The sequence below is a fragment of the Oncorhynchus mykiss genome, chromosome 27 (genome assembly GCF_057628025.1).
Source record: "Oncorhynchus mykiss isolate SJ-2025 chromosome 27, ASM5762802v1, whole genome shotgun sequence".
In the NCBI taxonomy this organism is placed as follows: domain Eukaryota; kingdom Metazoa; phylum Chordata; class Actinopteri; order Salmoniformes; family Salmonidae; genus Oncorhynchus; species Oncorhynchus mykiss.
The window spans coordinates 9,996,508-10,021,966 of record NC_143048.1 but is presented as its reverse complement, the minus strand read 5'-3'; the positions used below and the strand labels follow the sequence as shown (position 1 = coordinate 10,021,966).

General features: G+C 43.9%; 1 protein-coding gene across 2 annotated transcripts in view; it reads right to left on the bottom strand.

The window, feature by feature from the left end:
- Positions 1 to 25,459, bottom strand: part of LOC110507061 (latent-transforming growth factor beta-binding protein 4) — a 74,651-nt gene that overhangs the window by 22,101 nt on the left and 27,091 nt on the right. The window contains exons 6-10 of one of the 2 annotated variants that reach the window (XM_036965105.2): positions 15,121 to 15,357; positions 10,873 to 11,162; positions 7,596 to 7,698; positions 5,512 to 5,574; positions 2,014 to 2,136 (exon numbers count right to left, since the gene is read on the bottom strand). In XM_036965105.2, coding sequence (XP_036821000.2) covers positions 2,014 to 2,136; positions 5,512 to 5,574; positions 7,596 to 7,698; positions 10,873 to 11,162; positions 15,121 to 15,357 — 816 coding nt within the window. The remainder of the gene's footprint in view (positions 1 to 2,013; positions 2,137 to 5,511; positions 5,575 to 7,595; positions 7,699 to 10,872; positions 11,163 to 15,120; positions 15,358 to 25,459) is intronic. The other variant, XM_036965106.2, reaches the window with a different exon arrangement.

Genomic DNA, 25,459 nt, shown 5'->3' with positions numbered 1-25,459 from the left:
ACTGAATATTGTTCAATCTAAAAGCGTGTGGAATTTGAACTCCTTTTTGGGATCAGAGCATGAATAAAGATAATGGAAATATTTATTGCATGAGGTAGTCTACTGTCCTACAGAGTGTTTCCACTATATTCATTTAGCTGCTAAATTGTTTCCGCCACTCCAAAAGATTGAAAATGATTTTTGGTAACGACAACATTTTCAGTGTAAACTTAAAAAGTATGTAGAAATGATAATGGAGCTATATATAGTACCAGTCAAAAGTTTTTTTGTTATTTTGACTATTTTCTACATCGTAGAATAATAGTGAAGACATCAAAACTATGAAATAACAAATATGGAATCATGTAGTAACCAAAAAAGTGTTAAACAAATCAAAATATATTTGAGATTTTTGAGATTCTTGCAAGTAGCCACCCTTTGCCTTGATGACAGCTTTGAACACTCTTGGCATTCTCTCAACTGGCTTCACGAGGTAGTCACCTGGAATGCATTTCAATTAACAGGTGTTAAAGCCTTGTTAAAAGTTCCTTCTTAATGTGTTTGAGCCAATCAGTTGTGTTATGACAAGGAAGGGTTGGTATCCAGAAGATATCTGTTAAAAGACCAAGTCCATAATATGGCAAGAACAGCTCAAATAAGCAAAGAGAAATGACAGTCCATCATTACTTTAAGTCAGGAAGGTCAGTCAATCCAGAATATTTCAAGAACTTTAAAAAAGTTTCTTCAAGTGCAGTCGCAAAATCCATGAAGCGCTATGGTGAAACTGGCTCTCATGAGGACCGCCAGAGGAAAGGAAGACCCTCAGTTTCCTCTGCTGCAGAGGATAAGTTAATTAGTTACCAGCCTCAGAAATTGCAGCCCAGATAAATGCTTCACAGAGTTCAATTAACAGACACATCTCAACATCAACTATTAAGAGGAGATTGCGTGAGTCAGGCCTTCATGGTCAAATTGCAGAGTAGGTGAACGGATGATCTCTGAATGTGTGGTTCCCACCGTGAAGCATGAAGGAGGAGGTGTGGTGGTGCTTTGCTGGTGACACTGTCTGTGATTTATTTAGAATTCAGGGAACACTTAACCAGCATGGCTACCACAGCATTCTGCAGCGATACGCCATCCCATCTGCTTTGCACTTAGTGGGACTATCATTTGTTTTCAACAGGACAATGACCCAACACACCTCCAGGCTGTGTAAGGGCTATTTGACCAAGAAGGGGAGGGATGAGTGCTACATCAGATGACCTGGCCTCCAGAATCACCCAACCTCAAACCAATTGAGACGGTTTGGGATGAGTTGGACCGCAGAGTAAAGGAAAAACAGCCAACAAGTCCTCAGCATATGTGGGAACTCCTTCAAGACTGTTGGAAAAGCATTCCTCATGAAGCTGGTTGAGAGAACGCCAAGAGTGTGCAAAGCTGTCATCAAGGCAAAGGGTGGCTACTTTGAATAATCTAAAATATATTTCTTGAACAATTTTCTGGTTACTACATGATTCCATATGTGTCATTTCATAGTTTTGATGTCTTCACTATTATTCTACAATGTAGAAAATAGTAAAAATAAAGAATAACCCCTGAATGAGTAGGTGTGTCCAAACGTCTGACTGGTACTGTATATATTTTTTATAATATCATCTTTGAGAGCTAACAATCACCAAAATTAAAACTAGACGGCCGGGGAGGATCTAAAATTCCCCAAAAATGTGAAGACATGGGGCCCCCATTGATTTTGTTTTAATACTCGAGTCACTCAGATAGCATGAAACACGGCATAAGCCATGGCAAAATGTGTAGAATTGCAGGAAATTATCTTTAAAAACAGATTTTTTTGTTTTACCTGGTCTCTTTACTCAATATGTTTTTGTATGTGAAGTTGTGTGTATAGTGTTTTGTACAGTTCACCTCCATAGCACCTCAGCCATGCGTTATTCCTGCTCATTCCAGACCCCGCGGCACAGCGAGCACAGTATTCCCTTCCTCTCCTTCAAGCGGAGCGCCCTGTAGGCTACTTACAGATACAGATCCCGTGAGAGGCGTCCAGTATGTATCCTTGCCTGCAGACACAACTGTAGCTCCCTCGAGTGTTCACACAGTTGCCGTTCTCACAGAAGCCTGGCTGCAAACACTCATTAACATCTAGGAAGGGAAACACCAGGGTCACATCCCTATTCCCTAACCCCATCCATCCATTCATAGGATCCATGGACAGGAAACTGTCATGTACCCTCTTCCTGAAGGCCGGGGAGATAATAGGGCTCCCCACTAATAATGAGAGCTGAACCTTGAGTGACTGAGTGACAGACTGTGTACAGTACTTGCAGGGGAGGCCCTGGTCACAGAGGACATTCATATTCTGGGGATATTAACAGTGACTGACTTGAAACCCAATGAGGGTGGCTAGACATGACAAACATTTGTGCTTAGAGTTCATTCTCTGTGAAACAAATACATTTAGTAAACTGTAGGTTTAGCTGAGAACTTGGAAGAACTAGCCCCATAGCCATCATTGTCTTGGAAACACTAAAAAGTCTGGCGACATCCAACGGGAGTGTAAAAGAAAACCATAACATAAACATTTCAGTGTTTATCCAACCCCGTCCTCATCAATATGGTAGCAGCTTACGACAACGAGGTGTGACTCTCAGGGAGTTAGGGAGATTGAGTGAGTGATGCAACGGGGCCTGGTGTTGTCATTATGTCTCATACAATCTGGCTCCATGCTTTTCCTGGAGAAATGCTTTTCCAGCAGTCAGGTTATACAACCATCTGGCCTAACTTACACTGCATCTGTTGTGTAATAGCAGTGAACTGAACTGTTGGGTAATAGCAGTGAACTGAACTGTTGGGTAATAGCAGTGAACTGAACTGTTGGGTAATAGCAGTGAACTGAACTGTTGGGTAATAGCAGTGAACTGAACTGTTGGGTAATAGCAGTGAACTGAACTGTTGGGTAATAGCAGTGAACTTAACTGTTGGGTAATAGCAGTGAACTGAACTGTTGGGTAATAGCAGTGAACTGGACTGTTGGGTAATTAGCAGTGAACTGAACTGTTGAGTAATAGCAGTGAACTGAACTGTTGAGTAATAGCAGTGAACTGAAAGGTTGGGTGATAGCAGTGAACTGAACTGTTGGGTAATAGCAGTGAACTGAAAGGTTGGGTAATAGCAGTGAACTGAACTGTTGGGTAATAGCAGTGAACTGAACTGTTGGGTAATAGCAGTGAACTGAACTGTTGGGTAATAGCAGTGAACTGAACTGTTGGGTAATTAGCAGTGAACTGAAATGTTGGGTAATAGCAGTGAACTGAACTGTTGGGTAATAGCAGTGAACTGAACTGTTGGGTAATAGCAGTGAACTGAACTGTTGGGTAATAGCAGTGAACTGAACTGTTGGGTAATAGCAGTGAACTGAACTGTTGGGTAATAGCAGTGAACTGAACTGTTGGGTAATAGCAGTGAACTGAACTGTTGGGTAATTAGCAGTGAACTGAACTGTTGGGTAATTAGCAGTGAACTGAACTGTTGGGTAATAGCAGTGAACTGAACTGTTGGGTAATAGCAGTGAACTGAACTGTAGGGTAATAGCAGTGAACTGAACTGTTGGGTAATAGCAGTGAACTGAACTGTTGGGTAATAGCAGTGAACTGAACTGTTGGGTAATTAGCAGTGAACTGAACTGTTGAGTAATAGCAGTGAACTGAACTGTTGGGTAATAGCAGTGAACTGAACTGTTGGGTAATAGCAGTGAACTGAACTGTTGGGTAATAGCAGTGAACTGAAAGGTTGGGTAATAGCAGTGAACTGAACTGTTGGGTAATAGCAGTGAACTGAACTTTTGGGTAATAGCAGTGAACTGAACTGTTGGGTAATAGCAGTGAACTGAACTGTTGGGTAATAGCAGTGAACTGAACTGTTGGGTAATAGCAGTGAACTGAACTGTTGGGTAATAGCAGTGAACTGAACTGTTGGGTAATAGCAGTGAATTGAACTGTTGGGTAATAGCAGTGAACTGAACTGTTGGGTAATAGCAGTGAACTGAACTGTTGGGTAATAGCAGTGAACTGAACTGTTGGGTAATTAGCAGTGAACTGAACTGTTGGGTAATAGCAGTGAACTGAACTGTTGGGTAATAGCAGTGAACTGAACTGTTGGGTAATAGGAGTGAATTGAATTCATCCCCAATTCACTGTAGACCTTCTTGCTACAAATAGACATTCAAAGGCAATGTTGCAAATATGGTTTGCATCATCACCGGTCAGCACCTAATCCATTGGAGTTACAACTCTATGTTAAATATCTCCATGTAGATGCAGGAATGAAAAAGTTCCTCCTGCCAAATAACAGTAAAAGGTATATCCATTGAGGCATTTTAGTGAGGCTCCTTTATGTTACCGAAATTAACTTACAGATCAATGTGGTTTTTCTCTCTCTATTTACTTCAGCTGCTAACTAATGTGCGTGTATAATCCCAGTAGCCCCAATCCTATTCTAAAGAATCACAGGTGATGTTTTTACAATATGCAATTCATGAACAGGTGGGTCAACTAGAACTACAGCACATGCATTTGATCATACGGATGAGTGGCAATGTGTCAAAGTGACCTGCCTTTGGGTATGTGCCCCTCTCAGATAAATAGCAGATTCACAATGAATGAGCGCAACCCCATTGGTATTTCCCATCTGAGTGCCATCCCATGTTTTTGAACGGGCCTGAATGATTCATAGCCAGCATGATAGCATTTGCTTGTTACCATCAGGGGAGATGAGTGCTCTGTTTTCTCCTATCCCTCTCATATCTTATCAGGCTCTACAGAGACGGATGAAGCGGCCCTTCCATAGCGGCAGATAATCAAGGCAGGGCTCGTGGTTTCAGAGTAGATCGCCTCAGACTATTCAGCGCTAGATCTCTGGGCCAAGTGACAAGACTGGGTTGAATGACGAGCTGCTTCAAAGAGCTTTGTGTGTGTGGGTGAGCTGAGTCTATATGGAATATGACAAGCGAAAGAGACAGCTGCTGACTCGATGAAGTGATATCGTACATTAATCCACTCAAAACATCACATGAAAATGAGAGGCGCCATATTACGAAGATGGACCATTGCAATGCTTCTCTTTTCCACACCTATTTGACCTGGTATTGGTTAAATACTGTCAAATAAAATGTTGTGACATTTCAACACACATCTCTTCCGGTTAGTTCTCCTGTTTCCAGAGACAAAGAGATTAAAAGTGCCGAGATAGGATGTAAGTACACTTAGAATAAAAAGTGCTATTTAGAACCTAAAAGGGTTCTTCGGCTGTCCCTATAGGAGAACCCTTTGAAGAACCCTATTTGGTTGCAGGTAGAACCCTTTTGGTTCCAGGTAGAACCCCTTCCACAGAGGGTTCAACATGGAACCCAAAATATTTCTACCTGGAACCAAAAAGGTATGGGAACACCCGAAGAACCTTTTTGGAACCCGTTTTTCTAAGATTGTAGACGACCACCATCATTCTACAGATGGAACTCACCAACACACTGGGTGCCGTTGATCCTCTCAAATCCAGCCGGACAGCTCCCATCGACTCCATTTCCTGAAAAGGCAATTCACATAATGATGATTAAACAGCAATACTCGAGAGACCCTATGTGAGCCCTACTGATGTAAAGGGAAAGGGGATACCTAGTCATGTAGTGCCAATAGCTGTGTCTACAACCAGACTGATGGGTCAATCTTTTCTTGCCTATGTTTCTCCTGCAGAGCCTGGACGAGATTTCAGATTATTTTAGTGCTCAATCTGTGTGTACTGTATATACAGTCCCTGAACCCACCATGGAAGACGAGCAGCATGTAGCACCAGAGAGAGAGAGAGAGCCAAGCGTATAGGAGCCATGGGATACACCGGAGTGTTCTGGGCCAATTAAACCAAGCGAAACAAATAAAGTGTTTTTACCATACGAGCATGACGACTCACCGTCAGTCTAGAGTGGAAAACCCCCTCTTCTAACAATGGCTAACAACCCCATCTCCAGCGAGCTAGCTAGCTATGTTACTCCCAATTGTTTGCTGGACTGTTGGCAGCCTAAATCACATAATACTGGTCACCAGTCTGCTAACAATCTCCCTCCCAGCTGTCTCTCCTCTCACATCCAACAAAGCTCTATTCGGAGGACCTTTACAGGTTTGGGAGACAAGTGGGAAGTTGTGAAGTGACTTGAGGTCGCTGAGGAAAGATTCAAAGGACATTCCTCAAAGGAAATGGAAAGTTTAAAGTACTTAGTGCTTCAAACGACCGTGATCCCTGGCCAGAGTTTTGGACAAGGCCTCCATTGTTCGGTATCAACCATTTATTTATGGGAATGTTTAAGGAAGTTGTTTGCAAGGAGGGAGACGTCGCAATTGATGAGGTTTTCATTGTAGTCTAAATCTAAATGAGGAAAACCATGATATTCTCCAGACTGTTGAACAGAGAGAAAAACAGCCCGGTGATTTATTTCTGTATTGATCAATGACCCGACATAATGCTATAGATTTCTTACTGGCTCCGGCTAAGCATGGAGTTAATCTATTACATAATATGTCCATTACTGATAGCAACAATAATACTGTGGAATAGTATGAATTCCCTGTTAGTCTAACAGGAGCAGATACAAACAAGACCATGTTGATTTCTGGGCTTTGCTTGCAAGTAATTACAAGTAACTACATTCTTTCACTGGCATGGCTGATTAGAGTTACCTAAAAAATAATAATGACTGTCTGGGTTCCTGTTAAAATGATTAGCGGTGATGAAAGAAGTTGAAAACAGAAACATTAGCTCACTACTTTTTGACATGATGTTGATATGGTCTAAGAGGCGAGAGGGTAAAGCCAACTTATGGACAAATATGGCTAAGAGAAAAGTACATTCCAGTCAGGTTAGTCAGGTCTGGAGTAAAACATAACTTTATGTGCTGTGTATATATCTGGTTTATAATGTGATACTATGGAAGTTCTTATTTCATTATCAGACAACAGAGCAAGGCCATCTGGTTTTAGGTTTCTAAAAGGAATTCCACTCCAATCTACAGCATCCCTGTCATTTGTAAAACCAGAGTCAATCTGAATAAAGTAGTGAAGGTGAGAATAACAAGAACAAGCTGGTAGGCTAGCCACTAGACTGTAGCATGGGACATACGTTTTCGAAAAATGTATTTAAGTGTCACTCTGCAATAATACAAAATACAACCATGGTACAGGTGTCCTCTACAATACATTCCATCAGCTATACACATGTATACATAAACAAAAAACAAAGTACATATGATCAGTGTAATACAGGTGTAACTAATTTGTTATTGTTGCACCTGGGATTGCTAATCAGCAGTGACCTCCCCATTTGTTTCTGGTATTCAATGATTGGCTTTGAGATGAGGGGTAGGTACACAAAGGGGACAGAAGGTGTGGGGGGGGGGGGGGGGGGGGGCATCTACGCAAGAAATGGGAGATAAAGAATGAACCCACTTGGTGATAGAAAGACTGAGAGGAGAGTACAAGCGTGGAGGAAGAGAAGAGGGACACGGACAAAAGAGCAAAGTCAGACAGGTGAGTACTAGAGTGGGGGGAGTCTTTTACCTGTGTTAGGGGGACATAGGACACACTCGTTGATGCCCCAGGCCAATCCAATCCCTCGGCAGCAGGTGTCCTGACTCCTGAGTCCTGGGAGAGGTGAGATGCACTGAGGGGGTAGAGGAGAAGAAAAGAGCATTGGATTTAAACTGGCACAACCACAATGAGAGATGCCACCCATTTCTATTGGATTGCTTAAGACCTAGCTACATCACTTGATGCATATGACATATATACAGGTAATGCCAAAATAAAGGAAACACCAACATAAAGTGTCTTAATAGGATGTTGGGCCACCATGAGGCACCGGAACAGCTTTAATGCACCTTCTAGCCATGGTAGCCAAAAATAATGGGCAAATGGGCCTGCCCAGCATTTTATACAGTGAGGGAAAAAATATTTGATCCCCTGCTGATTTTGTACGTTTGCCCACTGACAAAGAAAGTATCAGTCTATAATTTTAATGGTAGGTTATTTGAACAGTGAGAGACAGAATAACAACAAACAAATCCAGAAAAACGCATGTCAAAAATGTTATAAATTGATTTGCATTTTAATGAGGGAAATAAGTATTTGACCCCCTCTCAATCAGAAAGTTTGTTACCTGTATAAAACACACCTGTCCACAGAAGCAATCAATCAATCAGATTCCAAACTCTCCACTGGGGCCAAGAGCAAAGAGCTCTCCAAGGATGTCAGGGACAAAATTGTAGACCTACACAAGGCTGGAATGGGCTACAAGACCATCGCCAAGCAGCTTGGTGAGAAGGTGACAACAGTTGGTGCGATTATTCGCAAATGGAAGAAACACAAAAGATCTGTGAATCTCCCTCGGCCTGGGGCTCCATGCAAGATCTCACCTTGTGGAGTTGCAATGTCAAATCAAATCAAATCAAATTTTATTTGTCACATACACATGGTTAACAGATGTTAATGCGAGTGTAGCGAAATGCTTGTGCTTCTAGTTCCGACAATGCAGTAATAACCAACAAGTAATCTAACTAACAATTCCAAAACTACTGTCTTATACACACAAGTGTAAGGGGATAAAGAATATATACATAAAGATATATGAATGAGTGATGGTACAGAGCGGCATAGGCAAGATACAGTAGATGGTATCGAGTACAGTATATGCATATGAGATGAGTACACCGAATCAGCGTATTCGTCAATGTTGTTGTCTGACGCAATACGAAACATATCCCAGTCCACGTGATGGAAGCAGTCTTGGAGTGTGGAATCAGATTGGTCAGACCAGCGTTGAACAGACCTCAGCGTGGGAGCTTCTTGTTTTAGTTTCTGTCTGTAGGCAGGGATCAACAAAATGGAGTCGTGGTCAGCTTTTCCGAAAGGAGGGCGGGGCAGGGCCTTATATGCGTCGCGGAAGTTAGAATAGCAGTGATCCAAGGTTTTGCCAGCCCTGGTTGCGCAATCGATATGCTGATACAATTTAGGGAGTCTTGTTTTCAGATTAGCCTTGTTAAAATCCCCAGCTACAATGAATGCAGCCTCAGGATGTATGGATTCCAGTTTGCAAAGAGCCAAATAAAGTTTGTTCAGAGCCATCGATGTGTCTGCTTGGGGGGGAATATATACGGCTGTGATTATAATCGAAGAGAATTCCCTTGGTAGATAATGCGGTCGACATTTGATTGTGAGGAATTCTAAATCAGGTGATCAGAAGGACTTGAGTTCCTGTATGCTTTTGTGACCACACCACGTCTCGTTAGCCATAAGGCATACGCCCCCGCCCCTCTTCTTACCAGAAAGATGTTTGTTTCTGTCGGCGCGATGCGTGGAGAAACCAGCTGGCTGCACCGACTCCGATAGCGTCTCTCAAGTGAGCCATGTTTCCGTGAAGCAAAGAACGTTACAGTCTTTGATGTCCCTCTGGAATGCTACCCTTGCTCGGATTTCATCAACCTTGTTGTCAAGAGACTGGACATTGGCGAGAAGTATACTGGGGAGTGGTGCACGATGTGCCCATCTCCGGAGTCTGACCAGAAGACCTCTACGTTTCCCTCTTTTACGAAGTCGTTTTTTTGGGTCGCTGGCTGGGATCCATTCCGTTGTCCTGGGTGAAAGGCAGAACACAGGATCCGCTTCGCGAAAGTCATTCTTGGTCGTACTGATGGTGAGTTGACGCTGCTCTTATATTCAGTAGTTCTTCTTGACTGTATGTAATGAAACCTAAGATGACCTGGGGTACTAATGTAAGAAATAATGCGTAAAAAAACAAAAAACTGCATAGTTTCCTAGGAACGCGAAGCGAGGCGGCCATCTCTGTCGGCGCCTGAAGTCAGTGATCATGAGAACGGTGAGGAATCAGCCCAGAACTACATGTGAGGATCTTGTCAAAGATCTCAAGGCAGCTGGGACCATAGTCACCAAGAAAACAATTGGTAACACACTATTGGTAGAACACCATCCCCACCGTCAAACATGGAGGTGGCAACATTATGCTTTGGGGGTGTTTTTCTGCTAAGGAGACAGGACAACTTCACCGCATCAAAGGGACGATGGACGGGGCCATGTACCGTCAAATCTTGGGTGAGTACCTCCTTCCCTCAGCCAGGGCATTGAAAATGGGTCGTGGATGGGTATTCCAGCATGACAATGACACAAAACACACGGCCAAGGCAACAAAGGAGTGGCTCAAGAAGAAGCACATTAAGGTCCTGGAGTAGCCTAGTCAGTCTCCAGACCTTAATCCCATAGAAAATCTGTGGAGGGAGCTGAAGGTTCGAGTTACCAAACATCAGCCTCGAAACCTTAATGACTTGGAGAAGATCTACAAAGAGGAGTGGGACAAAATCCCTCCTGAGATGTGTGCAAACCTGGTGGCCAACTACAAGAAACGACTGACCTCTGTGATTGCCAACAAGGGTTTTGCCACCAAGTACTAACTCATGTTTTGCAGAGGGGTCAAATACTTATTTCCCTCATTAAAATGCAAATCAATTTATAACATTTTTGACGTGCGTTTTCTGGATTTTTTTGTTGTTATTCTGTCTCTCACTGTTCAAATAAACCCACCATTAAAATTATAAACTGATTATTTCTTTGTCAGTGGGCAAACGTACAAAACCAGCAGGGGATCAAATACTTTTTTCCCCTCACTGCACATGACCCTAAGCATGATGAGATGTTAATTCCACAACTGTGTGAAAGCACCTGCTTGCAATATAATTTGTTTCCCTCATTTACTCAAGTGTTTCCTTTATTTTTGCAGATATCTGTAGGTATCAATAGTAGAAGAAATTCCTCTGCGAAGTCTCACCTGGCCGTTGCGGACCTCCCTGAAGCAGTACTTGAACACAGAAGATTCTGTGTTGGTGGAGTTACCGTGGAGGGTCTGGGCCTGGACTCTGGGTTTAGGTGGTGTGGCTGCGGCCCTCTCCCCTGGCAGAACACTGGTGCTGGCCCCCGAGAGGCCTGCTGACCAGGTGACCGTCTCCGACCGCTCCCTAACCGTGCCTGGCCCATAGCCCACCTTCAGCACCTGGTGGATCTTCACGCTGGCCTCTGGTGGGTGCTGCACCCGCACCTTTACCATGGATGAGCCAGATGCTGGGGGGAGAGAGAGAGAGGAGTGGGGGTTTAATAGATAATTTTATTCAAGCTTTATTTAACTAGGCAAGTCAGTTAAGAACAAATTCTTATTTACAATGACGGCCTACCCCGGTCAAACCCGGACGATGCTGGGCCAATTGTGCGCCGCCCTATAGGACTCCCAATCACGGTGGTTGTGATACATCCTGGAATCGAACCAGGGTCTGTAGTGACGCCTCTAGCACTGAGATGCAGTGCCTTAGACCACTGTGCCTCTTGGGAGGGGGTTAGGGGTTAGCTAGTGGGGGTTAGCATTAGCAAACATTGCTGACTCCACAAAGTCTCAGAGGTCAGAGGTCATCCTATGATGGACCTCTCACTTGAACGCTGTCCTGGTCGTTCACATTTACCACCCGCTGAATGATTGACTTTGCATTTTTGTGCTGACGGCCTAACTAAGAAAGTGGATATGAATGGGAGCTGCCATGTATGTGAGGTGCCTTTGGTGCGTGACACGGTCTTTGATGTGGTTGAAATTCAAAGGTAAATATTGAATGGTGGTCTTTAGTGTTTTATCTTGGCCAGGTCGCAGTTGTAAAATGAGAACTTGTTCTCAACTGGCCTACCTGTAATGAAATAAAAAATATAAAAATGTAATTTGTTAGGAAGCTAGTGTGAACCCCTGTTACTACAGCAGATCGTAAGTGTGCGTGGGGTATCCACGCCCCTGTATGTCTGAAAATGGAGTGGTTGTTCTCCTAAGACATGCTATTACTGCGAGTCATGATAGCAGCCTCATATCGTTTAGAGACTGGAGTGAAACGCTGTCACAACGTTTCCCCCACAGTATCACTACCACACTGCCAAGAGGCCCAGACTGAGCGGAAGGCCCGACCCTGACTCATACCGCAACCTTTTCTTTATTTACAGAGTAAAAAGGCAAGGAGATAATCAGTTAACTCTGGGTGACTGAATGTCCCAGATCTGTTTATGCTAAAGGAACGGTTGTGCACGATTTGTTCTAGGCTGAAAAAAACGAGAAAGTGGAGAACAAGGCTCATTAAAATCAAGACCCAGGACCTTGGGAGCCTTCGCTTCCTACCCATCCGTAATATCAGGCCCATAGCACCTGGTTTACTATTCGGGGCTTTACGCAACCGTTTACACGAGGGCCCTGGAGATATGCAACCAACACAATGTTTCATTTACAGATGCAGTTTGGACTGTGTTTTCATTTGCCCCAAAACAATGAGAGTGCAAACGGGTCTTTTGCTCTATGATCGTGCTGTGGATTTTAGAAGGCTCAATTGGATCCAAACATGCCTCAGGCGTCAGTTCTCTGTGGTTAACAAGCAATCCCATTGTCTCACCCCTGCAGGGTATCCCCATAACCGTTCATAGACTAACTCTGAGGCAATTTGGAATTTACTCGCTGCTTGTCTACACTCCACTTGAGTTGTGACAAAATGTACTACGTAGGTTCTCATTCCCGTTTTTAATTGCCTGTTCACTACTTCACACTGTCTGGCTGTGTCATACGGGCCAGTGTTGCAGCAATGGCCGATCTCGTCCTCACAACTGGTCCTAACAGCACAACAGAGGTCTCGTCCTTTGTCTGTTTTTCACGCAAAAAAAATAAAAGGTGACCTCACAAGGTTCACGCATGAAATGTTAGCCGTTTAGCTGCAAGGAGATGAACTGAACATTCAAAACCTCCTCCTAAAGCGAAGAGAGGAAATGACTGAATGATGTTCACCACAGGCTGCATAGCCCTAAGTGGTGGTACAATTGATGGTTGTCAAACTGTGGTTGTGATGCTAAATTGCATCACAAGTTGCCAAGGAAATAGAATGTAAGCGTCCTGGCTGCACTAGAACAAAAATCAGTGTAGCAAAATTGCCATCAGAAAGAGGTATAGTATATTGCTGATATAAGTGGATTTGCGAGATGTGCATGGACAAAGACGTTTTATGATAAACACTACAGAATAGAGCCCCACAGTGTAGGTATCAAAATACCCATAATACCTAGCAATCAAACAGGGAAATGATTCTAATCGTTTTTCCACTATTAATTTGTTTTGTGAAGGCTTACCCTAGCGTGACGTTTGATAACCATGTAAATCTCTCTCGGACAAGGTGACATCAATATATTTGAAAATGCTAATTCGCATTAAAGTAGACATCATGCAAGACTACAAAATCCCTGCAAGCTCCTCCACATCTTCTCCAGCTGACACCATTGCTAGCAGGTATTGTGCCAATTTAAAACTTGCACAAGAGAGTTCACAGAATGGTCAATTTAAAGAAAAGTAGCCAATTTATTCATCACTAAATTTAGCTAACATTAGATCATTAATAGTTCATCCAGAGATCCTTACCTTTGTCTCGATTCGTCAGTCTCGTCCAGATCATTATGGCATTTGTTGTTCTTCACGATAGCCACATTAGTAGCTAATTAGCCTTTCATTTTTGGGGGGGTAAAATACAGGTGAATATATTGATAAAAGTCACCTTGTACTGGAGAGATTTACACAGTTATCAAAACCTCACGCCAGGGTAAGCCTACACTAAACACAGCCCTTACTTTAAGTGTTTCTAAAATCCCCTATGGGAAAAATGAATGGTGAAAAAAATGATTGGAACCATTTCCTTGTTGGACCGCTAGGCTTTATGGGTATTATGACTCATACTGTGGTACTATATTGGCAGGTCAGCTAAGTCTAAGACCCCCACTTCGACGTAGGCCTCCTCAGTGTGTAAGCCCTCAGATCTCCACTCCCAGTCCTGGAATCGAGCGTGGACTTTTAGAAGCAGCTCGTCAACATAACTGACCCTGACATTTCATTTGTTAGTATGAGCTCAGCATACTGCTTAGATTTCAATGTCATTAACTTTTGGTTGTGTTTCACCAGCCCCCCCCGCCCCCCCCCCCCCCCCCCCCCCCTTGGAGCGAAAACAAGTCACACTGATGTCATTGAGCTTTATAGAGCATGGATAAATACACATGCGCTCAGGGTCACATTCTTATGACAACATCTTCAAAGGCAGCAGCAGATTACTAACCATACTGTGTCCTGAAACAAGTGCCATCTGTAACTGCAGTGTAACTGTTAAAGCTTCAGATTTCACCGACTGCGTAGTTTGTTGCGATTGGCAAATATGATGACGTGCATTTTCCAGGGTCTCAATACCGCCATGCAGGGAAACGTCAGTGTTGGGCTTTTCTTCATGTTGTACAAATATACTTCACCATCTAAGAGTGTACTGTATGTCGACTGATTCAATTTGGTCAGAAACATCTGGCTGTCATAACATCCAAAGATTCACATTTGGAAAGTCAGTGAGAGCAAGTATTCGTAAGTAGCCGAATCGGAGTGTTCTCAATGTGCATTGTAATGATGTCAAAACAATGGGAAATGAGTGATTGTGAATGTCTCAGAGACCTAGAGGAATTTCTGTCCGTGTATCAAGGCGTATTACCGATTGGCACCAATAGGTACAATTCAAGTGTTGAGCACTGGCCAAGGGAAAACAGTCATGTATAACTGTCATCTTTAGCGCAGCACACACGGTGCAGTTTGACAAGTAATTCATCTACAGGAAAGACACACTTTATGTAACTGTGTGGACGTGTGAACCTTAGGTGACCATTTTTGCACATTCAAAGCCAAAGCCACAGATGACTAAATGTCAGATGTCATCACCATTTGTCATGCATTATCAGGCAAATAAAAAAAAAAACGCTGTTTTCTTTCATTTCAGAATCAGTCCATCAATATGCAGAGAATTAGCTGTCGTGGTGCTCATTCTAGAGTTCTACTTGACGTTTTTATCCAAATCTTACTGTCGTGGAGAGGCTCCTTCACTAGAGACATTGGACTTTGCTTTGAAGATTTTTGTCTAACGTATACATTTTCTCATCTCCATTCAGATCCCACCACTCCCACCAACGAGGCCGGCCTTGTCACACTTACCACCGCTGGGCTGACTGTGGCTCTGCTGCTGGCTCTGCAGGGGGAGAATGTACTCCGACTGGGACAGCAGCTGCTGACTGGCCAGCACCGAGGGGCTGCGCGGAGGCTTCTCAATGTCATTGGTGGAGGGCGTGGCCACGGGGATGTGGCAGAACTTGCCGGTGAAGGTTGGCGGGCAGAGGCAGCGGTCCTTCTGGATGCAGACCCCTCCGTTCTGACACAACATGGGGCACAGGACTGGAGGAGAAACAGAGGAAGGAGGGAGGGAAACAGAATGGCTCTGTAAACTCTGACCGCAGTGAGGGAGAAACATGGAGTCCAAGACAACCGAAATTGAACTCCGGCACTGAGAGAAACAATAACCATATTGTTTGATGTCCTGTAGTGATTTCCATGGTTCAGTTACCATTAGGGCCAAGAGTTCCTGCCTGTTGCCGTTCAAATGTAACAGCACAAACTCACGATTCAGATCCCATTACAAAACAAAGGGCGGGGTCGAACACTTTTACGCCCACCTGGCCAACCAAGAAAACAAGGGAAAACATCCAACACGTGTCCTTGTGACACGTACAATTGGTAGATAGTTTGGACACACTGTAAACAATGCAATTCAAAAACAACAGAGCACACAATGTTTCCCCCGTTTTTATCACAATGAATGGAAAACAAGTGAAGACAAGCAGCACTCTGATGAAAACCATGCCTCTGCTTACTCTGTCCACCACCACATGCTTTCCATATCACATGGCGGTGCTGTATTAATGCTCATAATAATAATAACAACGTTGGAAAACTTGGCCCCTGGCCCATGCCCAAGTCCATGGAAATGAATTGACCATGGCACTGCAGCTAGAGAGAGAGAGAGAGAGAGAGTGAGAGAGAGACAGAGAGAGAGAGAGAGAGAGACAGAGAGAGACAGAGAGAGAGACAGAGACAGAGAGAGAAAGAGAGAGAGAGACAGAGAGAGAAACAGAGAGAGAGAGAGAGAGAGAGAGAGAGAGAGACAGAGAGAGACAGAGAGAGAGAGAGACAGAGAGAGACAGAGAGAGAGAGACAGAGACAGATAGAAAGAGAGAGAGAGAGAGAGAGAGAGAGAGAGAGAGAGAGAGAGAGAGAGAGAGAGAGAGAGAGAGAGAGAGAAAGAGAGAGATGCCTGGCAGTTAGCTGAACAGAATTATCTTTCCAGCATCTATAATCAGTCCATTATGCATCTCCTTGGCCAACTGTCTGTCCATCATACACTGGGCCAGAAGGATCAACTCAACCTCGTAAGTAAACAATATCTGACGCAGTATGACAGAGGGAGGGAGGGGTGAGAGAGTGAGGGGAGGAGAAAGAGAGTGAGCAAGTGAGCGAGTGAGCGAGAGAGAAAGAGACAAATATGAATGCACTGATGAACCTACTTGTGTGACTTTCGATTTCATATTGTCACTGGGTAGAACACAAATCTGCTCTCTCTTAAACCTCTACAGGATCGGTGGGTACCCCACGGGACGGTTGAGCTAACGTGCGCTAATGTGATTAGCATGACGTTGTAAGTAACAAGAACATTTCCCAGGACATGTTTAATTTTGGCAGAAAGCTTAAATTCTTCTTAATCTAACGGCACTGTCCAATATACAGTAGCTATTACAGTGAAATAATACCACGCTAATGTTTGAGGAGAGTGCACAGTTTTGTACCTGAACATTTATTTTAAAAAACAATTAGGCACACTTGGGCAGACTTGATACAACATTTTGAACAGTAATGCAAAGGTTCATTGGATCAGTCTAAAACTTTGCACATGGACTGCTGCCATCTAGTGGCCAAAATCTAAATTGCACCTAGACTCCTAAGTCTTGATGATGGAGAAAACAAATATAGAAAACGCATGTTTTTTTCTTTGTATTATCTTTTACCCGATCTAATGTGTTATATTATCCTACATTAATTTCACATTTCCACAAACTTCAAAGTGTTTTCTTTCAAATGGTATCAAGAACATGCATATCCTTGACTCAGCTTCAGGAAGTTAGATTTGAATATATCATTTTAGGCCAAAATTGAAAAAAAAGTGTTAGATCCTTAAGAGTACACTCTTTGCATTTGTGTTCTGTGGTAATTTACCACTCAAATGAGCCTGCAATCAAGACAGAGGGTTCAGCTAAAGCTGTTTCCTCTGAGGTGAACATCTCATCAGAGTGGTTTGGAGAGGATACTGTAAAACACAACTATTGGACTGTATGAGGTCCCGACAGTCACACTGATTATAGGCCTTCACCTTTCCCAGAGCCTTTCGGAACCTGGAAAGACGACGGCAGCTGAAGGCTGTCCAAAGTACACACTGATCCATCATTTTGAGTGTTCTTCCTTTCCCTAGGGGTGGCACAGAATTGATTTTCCGTCTGAATACGAAGTCCTCTGGGCTCCAGTGAGCGTGTCAGCATCGGGGTAACTACCGTACAGGTCTCTTTTCTCAGTTTCTGTCATACTCTTGCCCATTGTTCCAGAGGCCATGGCGAGGAACAGGGAAAAAGGTTGGTGTTTTTGTCAGGAAAAGGCTTTTTACAAGAGGAATTTACAGTACAGTGGCTTAGGAGTTCTCTAGGTTCATATCGCAGAGAGCCTGTGTCCTGCTTCCAGGGCTAGAGCAGCAGCGTTCTGCTGTGTGGAGTAGGTTTCCGGTGGAGAAATCATGAGTTGAGCATATGCAGTGTATCAGTGTGTGTATTCCCCGCTGTGGCGTAGCCGTGGTGATGAGGTCATGTGCAGTATGCAAACTGAGAAGGTGACAGATGTCAGATGTGTGCGTCCCTCCAGATGCAACGGACCATCCACCAGATTTTACACAGGGAGAGGAGAAATTAGGTATAGAGAGATCAAGATAGACAGAGAGAGAGAGAGATCAAGAAAGACAGAAAGAGAGAGAGAGAGAGAGTGAAAGAAAGAGAGCGAAAGAGAGAAAGAGAGCGAAAGAGAGAGAGAAAGAGGGCGAACGAGAGAGAGAGAGAGCGAAAGAGAGAGAGAGCGAAAGAGAGAGCGAGAGAGCAAAAGAGAGAGCGAGAGAGAGAAAGAGAGAGGAAGAACAGACAAAACAAGACAGGCAGAGCGAGGGACAGAATGGGTAACGAGAGAGGCAGAAAGACAGAGTGAGAGAAAGACAGAAAGAGAGAGGGGAGGGTGCAGGTTGCCTGGCGACTCATCCTGAATTCAATTCCGCTGCTCTATCAATCGCTCCACCCATGAGTCTGAACCTACCATCCTAGATGTCGTTTGTGCTGATGTCAAAATGACGTGATTCCTGATTCATGTAGACCAGCTCTGGTCCAACCCATCGGTTTCTGGGACCAACCAGAACGGTTTGAATGTGCTCGCATTCGAGAAGTCGTTGGGAGCAAACCTGATTCATTGTGGAGAAGAAATGTTAGTGAGTGTGGCGTTTGGCCAGAGCAGTGTGGATGGGTAACCAGACAAAGGTTTTATTTATTTATTTATTTATTTATTTATTTATTTTACCTTTATTTAACCAGGTAGGCAAGTTGAGAACAAGTTCTCAAAAGGTGCAGGTGCCTCCCATGAAAAACAGTGATGTGAGCAGCTACTCAATTCCTCTCAGGCCCTCCATGAGACCCACAACGTCAGCCCTCTCTTCTCAAAGAAGATCACTTCCCTTTCACTGCACTCATATCCATGTAATGCAGTACATCTCTCAGGCCAGTGTGGAACAACAGGTTTATCACACCATGTAGAGCTTAAATTATCACCAGAGGCTGTTTAATTGGTGTTTAGAGGCACATTACTTGTCTAAATGATGGTGGGACACCAGTGGAACCCCGTGAAATCACTTCCTGTCTCCCCAGGTTTTACAGCTAGGCCTTGGAGGATGCTGTATGTACTTCAAGGCTGACCACATTAGCCCTCCCTGGAAAGAATAATAAAGTGTGTGTGTGTGTGTGTGTGTGTGTGTGTACAGGGAGATGTTTTGAGGCAACTCAAAGAAACATGCCATTTGGGCTCCCTATTTGCATGCATGAGAAGGAAGGTTCAGCCGGCCATAGTTTCCACATCCTGAACAGAGATGCTTAACCCATGATGTCCTCATGCACACCCGGCCTGTACCCTTAGTAGGTCAACCCCGAATACTCCTCAGTGTGGGCGAGGAAGATACATTACAGCAGAAAGCTGAAGAGTAATTATCAGGTGAACGCAGAATTAATACCAGCAACGCAACTTGACTCAAAAAAAGCAGTTGGCAATTTGGAATCAAATCAAAGTTTATTGATCATACACAAAGGACACAGCTGTCACGACTTCCGCCGAAGTTGGCTCCCCTGCCTGTTTGGGCGGTGCTCGGCGGTCGTCGTCACCGTCCTACTAGCCACTACTGATCCCTTTTTCGTTTGTCTGTTGGTTTTGTCTTGTGTGTATTTTAGTTTAATTAGCGTCCTTATATTTAGTAAGTTGTCCCGCCCTTGTTTTGTGCGGGATTGTTTTTGTATTCCTGTTATTTGGTGGTGTTCATGAGTTTTATTCTCCGGACTATTTTGGTCCTGCTTTGGATTATTCACCCTGTGTGTTGGGTTGACCGTTGTTTTGTGCGCCGGAGAATAAACTGTCTAATAATTTAAACCTGCTCTCTGCGCCTGATTCCACCCACCTTAGTAATTTGTGACAACAGCGTAGTGTACACGGTACAATGAAAAGCTTACTTGCAACTAGACTCACTGTAGTGTTTCATCTAGTTTGCCAGCTGCACTGAGGCAATCAGCATGAGATCACGAGGTCCAACTGCAACAATAAAACTAATCATAATGGCAGTTATCCCAAACCACCCCAGATCAACTTTGCCATAGCACCTCGCTTTGAATAGCTGGGCAGTTTGGTCTCTCTTTGAAAGGTTAAATATGCACCGAGACAGAGATATTTTGGGCTCTGTTGGCCACTTCTGCCTGACCAGGCATTTTTTTTCATGTCTGTGATAGAGGGCATCGACTGGGTCATAGCCAATAGGACCAGAGAGAGAGAGACTATACTGTAAGTATGGCAAGACAAAACAATAGTGTAATTTACACAAGTGTACAGTGGAGCACTGTCTACTGTCTGTCTATTTTAACATGCATGGTGCTAGAGGAGAATGAGACCATTGTTCCTGGTCTGTCTGTTTCATGCTACCCCACCTGACATGTTACCGGCCACTAACATGGTATGTGTGCATGGAGGGGGGGGGGGGGGGGGGTCTTGTTTGTACGGAAGTGTGACTTCGCGCTGACATCATTCAGTCTAGGAACAAGCCTATAAACCAGACGTGTGGTAAGCGGACAAAAGGGGAGGTGACTTTCCCTGAGCCCGTTTATACAAGATATGGGCTATTACTCATTACTCAGGTGATGGGAAAACAAACAACTGGGTTGGCAGCTATTTAAAGCTTACCAAGTCTGGGTTATTATGAATGAATGCAATGTTCAAAGTTGACTGTAGACATAGGCCTACATTGGGAAACATGCCTACAGCACGCACGACTCCGAGACCATCGTTAAGTTTGCCAATGACACAACGATAGTAGGCCAGATTGATCACCGACGACGAGACAGCCTATAGGGAGGTCAGAGGCCTGGCTATTGTGGTGCTAGGACAAAAGCCTCTCCCTCAACATCAGCAAGTTAAAGGAGCTTATCGTGGACTACAGGAAATGGAGAGGCCGAACACGCCCTCATTCACATCCACGGGGCTGTAGTAGAGTGGGTCGAGAGCTTCAAGTTCCTCAGTGTCCACATCACAAAGGACCTATCATGGTCCACACACACACACACACAGTTGTGAAGAGGGCACAACAACGACTCTTCCACCTCAGGAGGCTGAAAGGATTTGGCATCGGCCCTCAGATCCTCAAAAAGTTCTACAGCTGCACCATTGAGAGCATCTTAACTGACTGCATCACCGCTTGGTATGGTAACTGCTGGGCATTCGACCGCAAGGAGCTACAGAGGGTAGTGGGTACAGCCCAGTACACCACTGGGGCCAAACTTCCTGCCATCCAGGACCTCTATACCAGGTGGTGTCAGAGGAAGGCCCTAGAAATTGCCAAAGACTCCAGCCAAACAAGTCATAGACAGTTTTCTCTGCTACCACACGGCAAGCGGTACCGGCGCGCCAAGTCTGGGAACAAAAGGCTTCTGAACAGTTTCTACCCCCAAGTCATAAGACTGCTGAACAGTTAATCAAATCCTACCCTGGCTATTTACATTAGCTAGGTTTCCATCGAATAGGCGACAGATTTGAATGATAATATTCTAAAATCTGCATTGAAAACAATATGCACATTTTCCCACCAGAGATGTGTTTCCATCAAATGTACTTTTTGCAGATAAAAGGCTGTACGTGATGACATAGTGCACGTAAAAATACATTTTGCAGTTAAATTCCCAAGTACTTAAACAAAGAAAAAGTTAAGAGTTTCTGTGCATTTTCAACTCTACTCTACTCTACTGCACGCTGTTGGCTAGAGCGCACGCATAGCCTACATCAGGGGTGTCAAACTCAAATACCCAGTGGGCCAAAATGTAAAACCTGAACAAAGTCACGGGCCAACATTGAACAAATTAACCTTTTAATATGGACCCAAACAAGTTTTGCTTTAACATTGAATATGGAACAAGCATCGCTTATTACCATACAATATATAATTTAATAGTGGAGACATGCAAAATCGAATTTCAAATGAAAAAACACATCAATGGCATTCATTTATTAAATAAATAAAATTTAAATAAAAATTGTATGCCTCTTTTCTATTTGCAGCCTTCTGATTTAAATACCAAAATAAACTTTTTCCACTGGCTAATAATTTTACAAATAAAATGATAATAAATCAATCAACCATTCAAGCCCATGCCTTGTAGCAAGAAAAAGTGCATAAAGAAAACGTTAATTATTGCACACTGGTCTAATCTGATGTGCCCAAGCCAGATACCTGGGATCTCTTCTTGGATGCTAGTTCATCAATGTCTGGGCTCAAGCTCTGAGCTGAAGAAATCCTCAGTATCGAGCGAAGATGTTGATCAGTCAGACGTCTCCTGTGAGTTGTTTTGGTCATCTTCATTGAGGAGAAAAGTTGCTCGCATAGATAAGTGCTGCCGAACATGGAGAGCATCTGAGCAGCTTGGGTGCGGAGCTGAGGCATTGTGTCAGGGATGAACCGTGGAAACTGTGCGGCGCCCACAGCATCATACTTTGACTTCAGCGTGTCGTTGCACTGGAGTTCAATCAGCTCCATTTGGATGTTGGTTGGTGCATTTTCCACATCAACTGCGAAGGGATTACTAAGCAATTCAAACTTGCATTTCTGGGCATCGAAGTCGGCAAATCGCCGGCTAAACTCAACGGCGAGAACACTGAGTTTTTCAGCAAACTGTGCGCATGGGAACACGGCGGTAGAGATCTGCGCTTTTATGGATTGGCAGCAGGGAAAATGGCAAGGGTTTCCTTGCAGCATCTGATTCTCCCACAGGCACAGTTTAGTTTTGAAGGCCCTCACTGCAGCGTACATGTCTGTGATGATGCGCCCCCGCCCCTGAAGCTGCAGGTTCAGCGCATCGAGATGGCTCGAGATGACACAGAGAAAGGCCAGCTCACACAGGAACTTTTGCTCCCGGAGCTCTGCTGTATCCTTCCCTTTGGTTTCCAGGAATTGACATATTTCCTCACGCAGCTCGAAACATCTGTTCAGTACTTTTCCTCTGCTTAGCCATCTCACCTCTGTGTGATACGGCACGTCTGCGTATTCCGAACCACACTCCTCCAGAAAAGATTTAAACTGGCGGTGATTTAGACCTTTGGCTCTTATAAAGTTAACTACCTGTGTTACTGTGGTCATAACATGTTCCATCTTTAGGGCTTTGGCACACAGTGCTTCCTGATGTATGATGCAGTGGTAAACAGTTAGCTCACCTGCACAGTTCTCTTCCCGCATCTTCTCCCGAACCATGCCCACCAGTCCACTCTTTTTACCGCACATCGCTGGCGCACCATCTGTCGTTAATCCAACGAGTTTATCCCACGGCAGCTTTATTTCAGTTACACATTTGGAAACCTCCTCAAAGATTTCCTTTCCTGTGGTTGTGCCATGCATTGATTTGAATCCTAATAGCTCCTCCGTAACACACAGATTTGAGTCCACTCCACGGATGAAGACTGACAGCTGAGCAGTATCAGATGCATCGCAGCTCTCATCCACAGCGAGGGAGAACGCAACAAAATCTTTTCCCTTTTCCATCAGCTGGTCATACAGATTGGTGGCAAGATCACATGTGCGATCAGCTACTGTGTTCCTGCTCAGGCTCACGTTTGAAAATGCTTGTTTTTTCTCTGGGCATACGAGGTCACAAACCTTCATCATGCACTTTTTCATGAACTCTCCCTCATTAAAGGGCCGGGCTGATTTTGCGAACTCTGCTGCCACTATATAACTAGCCTTTACAGCAGCCTCGCTTTGTGATGTGGCTTTTTTAAACATATTCTGTTGTGAAACCAAACTTCTTTTCATCTCCTCTACTTTCTGGCTCCTTTGAGTCATGTCCAGGTCCTTGTATTTGTCATGGTGTTTCGTTTCATAGTGTCGTCTAATGTTGTACTCCTTACTTACAGCCACGTTGACTCCACAAACAAGACAAACAGGTTTGTCTTTTACATATGTAAACAGATATTCTGCCTCCCACTTGTCCAGAAAGCTCCTGTTTTCTGCCTTTCTTTTTGCCATTTTTGGGAAGGGTTAGCTCACTGACAGTTGTAGCGTCTATGTTGCTATGACTACTGTCACAGAGGAGAGAGCGTTTCTGGGTCCTGTCCTGATTGGCGCGCGAAAACAGCAGAGCATTATGGGATTCGTAGTATTAGTGGTGAATGCGCTGTATAATACCGGCGGGCCAGCTCTAGTAGTAATTTGGTATTGTCTCGCGGGCCAAATATAATTACCCCGCGGGCCAAATTTGGCCCACGGGCCAGAGTTTGACACCCATGGCCTACATGATGAGATTATTATGGACAAAAGAACAAGATCATTTTTATTTGTCAAACGACAGCCAAGCGTCATCATCATGTCACCAGAATAAGACCCTCGATATTTATCGGAAAGGAGCATCAAGCTCATCACCGAGCACTTTCACCACCCTGTGAAGTTCATCCTCATTTATTTCATCCGTTGCCGGATAAATGTCATGCTTTCCCGACATAGTGGGAGGACCACACAATATGTCATCGTGTGACTCCAAGTTTACTTCGATATTATATAATCTAGGTAATTCAAGAGCCATCTTCAAGGCAGTCATCTTAAGCATGACATCACATGGTCATCTTGTGCATTCATTCCCACCCCATCTAAACCAGAGGTTGTTATGTAAATGATGTGATGATGGCAACAAGCCAGCACCGATGGACTATTACAAGAAACACGTGGCTGTGATTAGCTTCATATGCCATGCTATGTTGTCGTCTTAGGTCTCTCTTTGTGTTGTGGTGTCTCTCTTGTCGTGACGTGTGTTTTGTCCTATCCTTTTTAAAATGTATTTTAAATTATTTTCTATTTTTAAATCCCGAGTGGCACAGCGGTCTAAGACACAGCATCTCAGTGCAAGAGGGGTCACTGCAGTACCTGGTTTGAATCCGGGCTTCATCACCTCTGGCCATGATTGGGAGTCCCATAGGGCGGCGCACAAATTGGCTTAGCGTCGTTCGGGTTTGGCCGAGATTGGCCGTCATTGTAAATAATTGTTCTTAACTGATTTTCCTAGTTAAATAAAGGTTAAATAAAATACAAATAAATAAATAGAAAATCCCAGCCCCTGTCCCCGCAGGAGGCCTTTTGCCTTTTTGTAGGCCGTCATTGTAAATAATAATTTGTTCTTAATTAACTGACTTACCTAGTTAAATAAAAAGTTCCACAAATCAATAAAAATAAAATATGCAACGGCCCTAGTCGTGTCCGTCCATAATTTCCAAACATTATGCAACTAACTCCTCTCATCTTAACTATCAAACATCTACAAGGCCCCCGTGTAGGGTTAAGGCACTCTGGCTCAGAACATAAAACTAAGGCTTGTTCAGAAACTATGAGGAAGTACAATCATTCTGGCCCAGCGTATCAAAACGCAGACAAAAACACACAATCTCTCGGATTAGTCAGACACGAGGCAGCCGTGGTCTGGTCACTGAAATGTAGTTTTATTACTGAACAAATGCAGCTAATCTCCACTTAATCCCAGGATGGATTTGGAGTCTTGTGTCGGTCTGTCTTAACGTCTCAGTCTAGGAGGCAGTGAGTGTGTAAAGAAGTTGCACACACAAATTACAGAAGTGATTAGCG